The 10,816-nt window shown below is 36.9% G+C and overlaps 1 protein-coding gene across 7 annotated transcripts in view; it reads left to right on the forward strand.

Annotated features, from left to right (window-relative positions):
* Window positions 1-4,132, forward strand: part of Trpc4 (transient receptor potential cation channel, subfamily C, member 4) — a 146,395-nt gene extending 142,263 nt beyond the window's left edge. For 3 of the 7 annotated variants that reach the window (XM_013031463.1, XM_013031464.1, XM_013031466.1), the window contains 4 exons: window positions 1,013-1,054; window positions 1,175-1,264; window positions 3,395-3,536; window positions 3,789-4,132. In XM_013031463.1, coding sequence (XP_012886917.1) covers window positions 1,013-1,054; window positions 1,175-1,264; window positions 3,395-3,536; window positions 3,789-4,120 — 606 coding nt within the window. In that variant the 3' untranslated portion in view covers window positions 4,121-4,132. Of the gene's footprint in view, window positions 1-1,012; window positions 1,055-1,174; window positions 1,265-3,394 lie in introns of all 7 variants that reach the window. The other 4 variants (XM_013031462.1, XM_013031461.1, XM_013031469.1 and 1 more) reach the window with 2 other exon arrangements.
* Window positions 4,133-10,816: the final 6,684 nt, after the last annotated feature.

Below are 10,816 nucleotides of genomic sequence, written 5' to 3' on the forward strand. Positions count from 1 at the left end.
TCACTTCTAAATGTCTATAAAAGTAGCATTTTTCTCCCATGTCTCTGGAGAGAAAAAAAAGGTTTTTTTAAACATTGCTTTTGTTTTCAAAATTCTATTTTATTAGCCTACAATTAAGTATTTAGTAAGAAACAAGACCCAAAGCCTTTTAGAGCCAAGATATATTTGTTATCCATTTTGGTTACCAAATTAGTTTCTTTATTATAGGTATATTTCTATTTTTATTGTTTTGACAAATATTTCCTTAAGGAAAATTATAAATTTTAGAAATTATAAAATTTTAGAGTCATCTGTTATTTATCTATTGACAATAGAATTTTTTTCAGTCACTCAACAAATTCTTTCTCCGTTCTCTACTACAAAATCACCATTCTGTACTAGCTCATTTCTTCCCCCCAAACATTTTATTCTCTTCAACATTTCTCAGACTCACATTTTTTAAATAATTAGACATAGTTAACACTATGTCTGCAAAGCTGTTTAATTTACCTTATCAAATATAGTCAACTAAGTAAAATAAACAGTCCTCTCAGTGAACAATTGATTGAAATTATTATTGGGAGCTCACTATTTTTAAGATTGTTGCTTATGTATTACTTATTATAAAGAACTTCTTAGCCTTGCTTTGTGGCCATGAATGTTAAACTTTTTAATTTGATATTGTCTATCTCTATGCCAACATTATTTCTAGTGATTTGAGGTGAACATCAGAGATGACTAGCTAATCCATTGTGTTTATCACATATTATTAGAATCCAATTTCTACCACTGTTAGATTCTACAGGCTAAATGTCCAAACATTATACATTAATGCTTTATTGTTTTTCATCTGCTCTTTCTTCTGATTCATGTGGAACTTTGTCCATAGCTATAGCCCATTGTCTATTAAAATTCTCAACCTAGAAAAAAAGGAGAATTAAAACATTCTTCATGCTTTAAGAAGTGAATTATTTTCTACAATGGTTATAGACAATTTAATAACTGAAAAAGGAAATGTCTTTTTCTCTTTCAGAGGCGAGCTGCTGATAATTTGAGAAGACATCACCAATATCAAGTAAGTTATCCTGGTATTGGATCTTGCAATTTACATTAGAATGAAAAGCAAATCTGACTCACCAGAGAAATCTTATTTACGCACTGAATTAAAAAATACTTTTGTTTTAAAATGCCTCAGGAAGTGATGAGGAACCTGGTGAAGAGATATGTTGCTGCCATGATTAGAGATGCTAAAACAGAAGAAGGGCTGACAGAAGAGAATTTTAAGGTAACCCCTTCAGTATTTATCCTAGTGACAGAAAGGAACCAGCCACAGCACAGCAAGAAGCAGAGCTTCAGCCATAGGAACAAACTGTCTTCTGTGCCTTCTTTTATGAACTCAGGACCTGAACACTCTCCCTTAGCTTTTCTTCCTCAAGACCAGCATTCTACCGATCTCCAACCACACCTCCACTTGTAGCTTTTTTGGTGGTTAATTGAAGTGTCTTGTGGACTTTTTTTTTTTTTGCCTAGTCTGGCTTTGAATTGTAACCCTCAGATCTCAGCCTCATGAGTAGCTAGGATTACAGGTATGAGCCACTGACACTGGGCTCTTTTCTGAATTAATGTTCTTCTGAATTTCTTTTTTCTTTTTGAGTGTTGAAATTTCTTCTCAAACTGGTTTGAAATACATGTGTCAAGGGGACTTAAGTTGGAGGCAGAGAAAATCCTAAGGCCTGACGATCTCAGCCATGCTGACTGATTGATGTCCCAGCCTGACTGCTAAATCCAACACATGGTGTAACCCTAAGAAAAGCTTTTGGGATGTTCTGTAACAGTATGGTAGCAGGGCATTTAAGTTCTGAATTTAACTTATGAACCTAGTCTTTCTATTTGAGTTTCTTTTTCAAACAATTCTTTCAGAAGAAATAAGTACAATCTAGTCTCAACTCTTTCTAAATATATTACACAATATAAATAAAAATATGTGCATACATATAAATATATATATACATGTGTATAAATATATATACATGTGTATATAATGTATACATATATGTGTATATAATATATAGGTAAATATATATCAATTTATGTATGCACATGTGTGTACACATACACACATATGTAAATACACAGATATTTAGAAGAATTCTTTGAGTTCGATAAGATCTTTTTAAAAAGAAATGAAAAGGTATAAAACTAGCTGCAGAGAAAGCAGCTAGTCTGACAGAGACTAAAGCAGTCCGTTTTGTAAGAAGGATGGACTATAAATGAACTGAATTTCAAGCTTTTCTTTGCCGCCACAAAAATCTAAGTCAGAAGGTTTAGTTTGTTTGCTTTGAGGGAAAGGTTGGAGGGAGTAGACTATTGAGAAGGCCACTCATAGGTTAAGACTGAAAACTCCATTGTCCAAAGATATAGCAAACACAGAGCAAGGAACCTGGAAAATATCTGGTATGAAGTAATTTGTAAGACATATGAAGCTGACTCAGAGTCTGGGGTTCAGTTCTCACCTAGGTATAGAGTAAGTGAAAGTAGCTGCCAATTCTGGGAAAGGTAAGCTTTGCCTTATTTTATTTTCCATACTCTTTGAGGCAGAAACATCTATGATTTTTTAAAAAGTTTTATTGTCAAGGCGATGTACAGAGGAGTTGCAGTTACATAAGTAAGGGAGTGGGTACAAAAGCATTCTTGAGAAAGAGAGAGGGAGAGAGAGCGCATCAAGTGACTTGACAAGAAATGAATACTTAGGAGAGAGGGTATCTGAAATTGCAGGCCTGAAGAAAACCAAAAGAATCTGCTGTGCTGTGGCAGAAAGGACAGTTGCTCTTGTTTCTTCTGACAGCATCCTTAGGAGGTTTCCTTGTAACTACAAAAAGTCCACTAATGAAATTAATTGTCATCCTAATGACAGAGTGCTGGAAATTTCCAATAGAACCACAGCTGAGCAGATTCCTAGTTCATTAAAAAGAGGGGAAGACAGTTTAGTCCTATCATCTGTGAAACTGGGAAGTGATATTGCCTGATGTTTATTTCATTTTGGGGGGGGTCCGGTCGTGGGGCCTGACTGTGGGCCTGGGCACTGTCCCTCAGCCCTTCAGCTCAAGGCTAGCTCTACCACTTGAGCCACCTTCCCAGCCCCTTATTTCATTTTTAAAATTTATTTTATTCATCTTGTTTAGGTATTGTGCTGGCACTGGGGCTTGAACTCAGAAAGTCTAGCTCTTTTTTTTTCTGATTAATTGAAGATAGAATCTCTGTAATGTCTATGCCCAGGCTGGCTTCAAACAGCCATCCTGAGATCTAAGCCTTCTGGATAGTTGAGATAACAGACATGTGCCATTCACTGACTCTCAGCTCTGCTAGTCCTTTGAATCACCACCTTCATTGGCCATCTTCCATTTGCCCTCCCTAGGAACTAAAGCAAGACATTTCTAGCTTCCGCTTTGAAGTCCTGGGATTGTTAAGAGGGAGCAAACTATCCACCATCCAATCCGCCAGCGCCACCAAAGAGTCTTCCAACTCCGCGGACTCGGACGAGAAGAGTGACAGCGAAGGTCACGGTAAGGACAAGAAAAAGAACCTCAGCCTCTTTGACCTGACCACCCTAATTCATCCGAGGTCCGCAGCCATCGCGTCGGAGAGACGCACCATCAGCAATGGCTCTGCTCTGGCGGTGCAGGGCCCACCCAGGGAGAAGCAGAGGAAAGTGAATTTTGTGGCTGATATCAAACACTTCGGGTTGTTTCACAGACGCCCCAAACAATCCACGGCGGAGCCCACGACAAACCCCATCTTCTCGGTTTCAGAAGAAGTGGCCCGGCAGCAGGCGGCCGCGGGACCCTCTGAGAGTGGCATCGCGCTGGGATCGCGGGGCCTCGGGGCCAGGGGGGACCCCAACCTCCCCGGCCTCAGTGAACAGTGTGTGCTAGTGGACCATAGGGAAAGGAATTCGGACTCCTTGGGTGTGCAGATGAGCAAGAGAGTGTGTGCGTTCACGTCCGAGAAAGTCGTGGTGGAGGACACGGTGCCCATCATCCCCAAGGAGAAACACGCGAGGGATGAGGATGCCAGCCTAGACTACGACTTGCACCTCAAGGACACCGTCAGCCACGAAGACTATGTGACGACCAGATTGTGATGCCCACGGGGCTCTGGGAGAGGGCGGTAGGGACATGTTCAACGTTCAGTGAATCAAGGCTGACTTTCACTTTCTAGCATCTATGAACTGTGGCACATGAACCCCGGGTATATGTGGGAAACGAGGTGGAAGTGATCAGGAATCCCTTCTTGCTGTGAAGCCTGCTTTTGCTTTCACGATTTGTTTTAACGACTGTTTGCGTTTTGTTGTTCTGGGTTTGTTTGTTGTTGTTGTGAATAAAGAAAACGCACCTTGTATTCTTGTACCGTTGCAATCACCCACAGAAAAATTTTTAGCTCTCTTTTTTCAATTAAAGCAAATGCAACTTACTTCATGTCGTAGTTGACTCCTATAATAGATATTTTTGTATGGAAAGAAAACATTGTAGCTGAACTATTAGAGCTTTTCATAACTTCAGGGGGGAAGGGGGGAAAGGGATGATGATTATTTGATTAAGGATTGTCCCCCCCAATCCTACAGTTTGGCTTTGAAATTGAGCTATCATTTCATTATTTCCAAAGAACATGTAAATAACAATCGAACACAAAGCAAGCAAGGCTTTAGTAGATGGGGCTAAAATCGAATGTTTTCTAACAATGAAAGTCAGATTTGTAGATGGTCTTGGTGTATCATTTCAGGAAGTAAAAGAAATGTTTTTGTCTTAATAAATTTTGGTGATTGGTGATTTTAATAACATTTTGTCAAAATAAAGCTTGCATCTTTAGTTTAAAAAAATTCTATTTCAGGTTCAACTGATGATCAGCCTAAATGTGAGTTTGGGGAATAACTGAATTTTGCAAATGTGGCAGAATTTCTAATTTAGAGAAAAACCACAGTAAATTAAAACAGTTTGAATCCTTAAACAAAGCAACGTGATTGCATAATCATAATATTCAGCTGAAAATGAATTCCTGCTAACAACCTAACTCTAAGAGAAGTTGTACTGCAGTCACACAATCAGTTTCTCTGTCTATTCAAAAGATTTACAAAAGTTGGTAGTTCACTAGGTTTTCTTCAAAATTTTCTCTCTTTAAAATTAAGGTCACTCAAAACTGTATTCTTTTTTTTAAATTTTATTTATTTATTTTTTATTTGTGAACATACTGTACAGAGGGGTTACAATTACATGGGCAGGATAATGCGTACATTTCTTACCAAGCATTGCAGCCTCCTCCTTTGGTTCCTCCCCCCCCAATCCCCAACCCTTCTTCTCCCCCCCCTTCCCCCCCCACTGACGTTGTAAAGCTCGTTTTGGACATGACAACTTATACTTCTCATTGTTGCATCAGGTCCACCTGTATCCTTAAACAACTGTTTTTTCCCCCTCTCCTCCACAAGTTATACTGACATCAAATATAGTGAAAGCAGGGGTTATACTGTGGGGGAGGGACATACAAAGCAACATTTTACTGGTAGATACGAAAGGGACATAGCTAATCCCTATCTTTACAACATTGATAATTCATAGTCTCTTCTATTGTTGGCAAGATAATTTAGCTAATACAATTTAGCTAAGATAATTCACTAAACTATGAAAAGGAAAGAAGGACATACACCAAATATAAATATGAATTCGCAATCTCCTTTTTAAAATGTAATTTTATTGTTACTATTAAGATATTGCACAGAGAAGTTAAGAGTAGAGGGGTAAGTAGTACAGTGATTTTTAGTTTCCCCCTTTTGTCCCTGCCCACAAATTGCCTAGTTCATTTTCCTCATAGTGTATACTGAATGCCATAGATGTATTTTTCACCCTTGCTCCCTTTCTGCACCCCTTTTATCTCCCATAAAGACAAAATTAACAACAACAAAAACCAACAACAACAACAACAAGACACGTGTTTCCATTTCCTGGAATTTATTTCAACAAATAATATTTTAAATGTTCAGAGGAATTTAAAATATATTACTTAAAGTGTATTGTCAGGTTTAGTTAAGACTCCAAAGGAAGTTTCCTCACGAAGTACAGTTCGAATTTATTCCAAATCAATAGAAAATAGCGTCTATATTACTTCAAAACAATTACTTCTGTGAACTACAGAAATGGTAAATTTAGCATAGAATTTACCAAAAGCTATTTGTGACCAAGAGCACAGTTTCTGATTAGCATCAGTCGAAAATCAAAGATAACATCAAAACTATGCCAGCCATAGTTCTAAGTATACTAAATTACTAACATGCATAAAGTTCTCTCTGGTAACCACTGTTCATATCTCCATTTTGCCGATAAGGAAAGCAAAACAAGCACTGCCTAAAATAAGATAGTTGGTGATAGAACTGTGCTGTGCACATTTGCACTCAGGTACTTCATGGAGCTCCAGCAAACCAGGATCTCAAAAATGTGGGATTGTGATGGCCCATTCAAAATTCTGTATCTTGAGAAATAATGAGTTGGGTAAAATCCATAAATGTGTATCCCTCCTCAAATGCACCTTTTATAGAGACAGTCACACAGTAGAAGTAAAAATTGAAAACAAATGAATAAGAAAACATCAGGCTGGGCACCTATAATCCTAGCTACTCAGGCAGCTGAGATCTGAGGATCATGCTTCTAGGCCAGCGTAGGCAGGAAAGTCCAGGAAACTCTTATCTCCAATTAAGCACCAAAAAGCTGGAAGTAGGAATATGGCTCAGGTAGTAGAATGCCAGTCTTGAGCAAAAAAAAGCTCAGGAACAGTGCCCAATGACCAGAGTTCAAGCACCTGCACGGCAAAAAGTGAAAAAATAGAAAATAAAATTCAGTGTGGGGTCTCAGCTATTGCCTTGAAACATTCCATATGAGTTTTCAGGGAATTCAGAGACGATCAGCTCCTGCTTACTGTTAAGTCTGCTTTTATCCTGGGGATTTAGAGTGGGTTGAATAGGTTTAGAGAAATATTGGACAAATGAATGTATGCACTGTTTCAAGCACATTTTTATCTCCAGGATATTAGGACTCAGACAAAACCCCAAGGCTACTGAAATGCATTCTCCAACATTCAGTAATAGGAGAATTACAGGCTTGTTCTTAATATTTAGGAGAATATCCTTGATTGACTTTGCCTCTTTCGTATGTATGTATGTGTATGTAGGTGTATGAAGGTGTATATATGTGTCTGTGTCTGTGTGTGGTGTTAAAGACTTTATGAATTTTTATTGTACATAATTTATCAGAATTTAATTTCAAACTCCCGCTGTCCTAGTGTTGGAAATGTCTCAGGATATTGGGGTGCCAAGTGGAAATAGGGCCACCAACTTGAAAGGAACTTGGCAATGCATGATTTTACTTCGGTATGAGGGCATGCTACTGACAGGAAACCAAGGAAGCAAGCACTTTGGGTGGGCACTCTGCCCAGGTTTAATTCCTAACTCCTTTCTGCCCTTTTTTTTCTGACTGGTCAGAATTTAGGTTTGCAATCGTGCATGATTGAAAGGAGTTAAAGGAAACCAGTTCTTACTTGGCTGGCACCCTACAACATGGTGCCATACCTCCAATCCCCTGAAACAACAATTCTTATAACAGGACTTGGCTTAATTAAACTTGCTTCTTGTAAAATGAGGACTACCTTTAAAACAGCAATGCTTGTGTCAAGCAATCACTTTGACAAGAAAGATTCTAACTCCTACACTAACGACACCAACAATGATAAAAGCAAAGAAAACTATTTTTGCAGTAGCTCATTTATATCAAGGGCTGGAATGCTGATATTTTACAGGTGAACAGGATAATAATGGAATCACCTGTCTAGAGCAGGTAACATTTGTCTTTCCCATATCCCATACTCAGATATCACTGACAAATGCTTTCATGGGTATGAACAAAGTCATTGTCAGTGCCAAATGTCCTAGAAACAAATATGTTTTTGCTAAATATACATTTATGCTATGCAGTACTACTAAAGATGAATAGTAATAGTAGAATAAGAAAAAGGATATAATAGAATAAGAATAGAGTGAGAAATAGAAAAAGAAAATAATAAAGGGATTGCTGGAAAATTAGAATATTTCTATACCACCTTCAAATAAGTAATTTTGGGTTTCTTTCCATTTCTATTCATGTATCTGTGTATAGAAATTTCTAAAACTGATGAGAGGTTTAAAATGATCTTCAACTTGTATAGAGAATGATACATTTTATGCCCTTGTGATCCTAAAAAATGCTTTTTAAAATTATTTTTACTTGTATTTTTATAGAGTTGGATGGAGGAGTATCTTGAAAAGTCAACCAAACTTTAAAGAACTTGAGGTTAAATTCACAGTATTCTATTTATCAAATGTATGTTTTGGAAGTTCCAGTTAGAAGAAAGTATGCCATAAAAATGTACCTCACTATTTATGATAAATGCTGTCTTGAATATTTCTTTGTAAATAAATCTATATTAATTTCAGTAGGGAAATCAATTATTTAAAAAAGATAATTATTTTGTAAAATGGTGAGTTATTTTTCAAAGTGATTATCACCCTTGAAATTTATCTGTTTTATGTGTTACATATGTATGTATCAAATTTTCTTAAATCAGACATTTTTCTTATTGGTTGTCAATTAAAATTGTTCCCCCTGCAAAAAAAATCATTACTTTCTTGCGTTAACATATATATCAACATTTTATACTTCAGAGGCCAAACACACAAAATGCACAGTATAAAAAATTTGTGGGTAATAAGAGAGAAGGAAGAAAAGAATCAGATGAAAAGTTTAAGGTAAGAAAAAGGTCTTGTTATTCTCAAAGAAGAAAAGTCAACTTTCCAGCAAAGAGGAAATACAGGCTATAAACATGAGCGGCCCATCTAGCATGCAATGATCTCTAATAATTCTGGGGTGTAGCTGAGTGAATAATTAAGACTCAATACCAATGGGTGAGATCTTCCCATTCTTGGTCACCTGGCTTTGTGTTTGCATCAGAATCTTCTAGAATATGGATGCTTGCTCAGCATCTTTATAAACCAGCCTAACACAAACCATCCACACATCTACAATGATTAAAATTTTCCATAAAGCCAAATGTCTGGGTATGTTGCATCACTGCTGCTCTTAGAGACTCTCCAAAGTTCAGACCTACGAACAAGCATAAAATTTAAAAATACCTTTGGGTCCAATATCAAAATTATTAATTATTTGCAATATATAATATTGCACTGTTGTACAATCACTATTACATAGTCACATGCATTATTTTATTTTAAATGTTTGTATTGTATTGTATTGTGTTAAGTTCTCCATAAATAACTTGGGAAATTAAGTCTCAGGATACTTACAGCAAGTATCCAAGCTTACCTTCTTATTCTGTTGTTGAGTGGGATGTTGAGACAGCCCCTCATCTATGTTTTAACTTACTAAGTTTTCTTTGCCTTTGCCTTAAGGGGAAGATAAGAATTATCTAAGAATTCTTCAAGCAAAACTCAAAATTTATATCATCTTGACTTTTTTCTTGCTACAAAGTTGTTTTAGAAGAGAGAATGTGTGTGTGCGTGTGTGTGTGTTCTGGTGCTGGGACTTGAACTCGGAGTCTTGCACTCTTACTGGTTATTTGGAGATAAGAGTCTCACAGATTTATACCCATGCTGGCTTTTAACTGCCACAGATCTCAGCTTCTTGAATAGCTAGAATTACAAGTGTGAGTTATCAGCACCCAGCTAAAAGATTTTTTTTAATCTGGTTTCATATTGTTTTCTAAAATCTACATTGTTTAAGTCAAATGTTGATTTTCATGATAGGATTATAAGAGATGGACATTGGTAACAATGAAAAACACTAATATTAGGGCTTCTTAATTGAAATACAGAGCTGTGTGATAAAAAGCTAAAACAAGAATAACCAAGGCTGGGAACACACCCACCATCACTTGGTGGCAAATACCAAGAATGTCTCTGCAGATCAAATACATGAGTACAAAATCATCCGTTTCCTTTGCAACTTTGCTGCTCAGTGAGCAGTTACTAGCCTCTTATCTTATAGCTCCAAAGAACTTGAGATAGAACTCCTGTGGGCAGAGAGGTACTCTGTGAAACACTTGCTGAGTTCCAGAAATTCGATGAAAATGATGCAAACTATATAATTAGAGTTTTAGATTGGCCATATATTGAAATCATATTATTTGGATAAGGTGAGTTAATTAAATCAGTTTTATGACATCTTTACTTTTTCATTGTGACTACTAGACAGTCAGAAACTTGCATTTGTAACTTCCAATACATTTTGATTGGACAGGACAGCTCTAAGACATATCTATTGGTTTTAGTCATCATTTGGATTACATAGGTAAGATTTATGCATTTTAACTCTCTCAAATGTCAAAGTGGTTCATTTAAAATTTCAGTCCTCTAGAGTCCCAGTCTCATAAAATCATTGCTAATAATTTACAAGTTTTTCATGGTTCTTCCTTGCCTTGGCAAAAGTAATACCATATAAGTACATAGTCATGTACATACAGGTTTTCATTATTACTTAAGAATTGAATCATGGTTGAAAGCTGGTGATTCATGCCTATAATCCTAGCTACTCAGGAGGTTGAGATCTGAGGGCAGTGGTTTGAAGACAGTTCCAGCAGGAAATTCCCTGAGAGACTTTTCTCCAATTAACTATCAAAAAAAGCAAGAAGTAGAGTGTGGCTAACGTGGTAGGATTCTAGTTTGAGCACAAAAGCTCAGGGAAGTGCTCAAGCCATGAATTCAAGCTCCAGAATAGACACATACACACACTTGAGCACACACAAACAC

Source organism: Dipodomys ordii, unplaced genomic scaffold (genome assembly GCF_000151885.1).
Source record: "Dipodomys ordii isolate 6190 unplaced genomic scaffold, Dord_2.0 Scaffold140, whole genome shotgun sequence".
Classification (NCBI taxonomy): Eukaryota; Metazoa; Chordata; class Mammalia; order Rodentia; family Heteromyidae; genus Dipodomys; species Dipodomys ordii.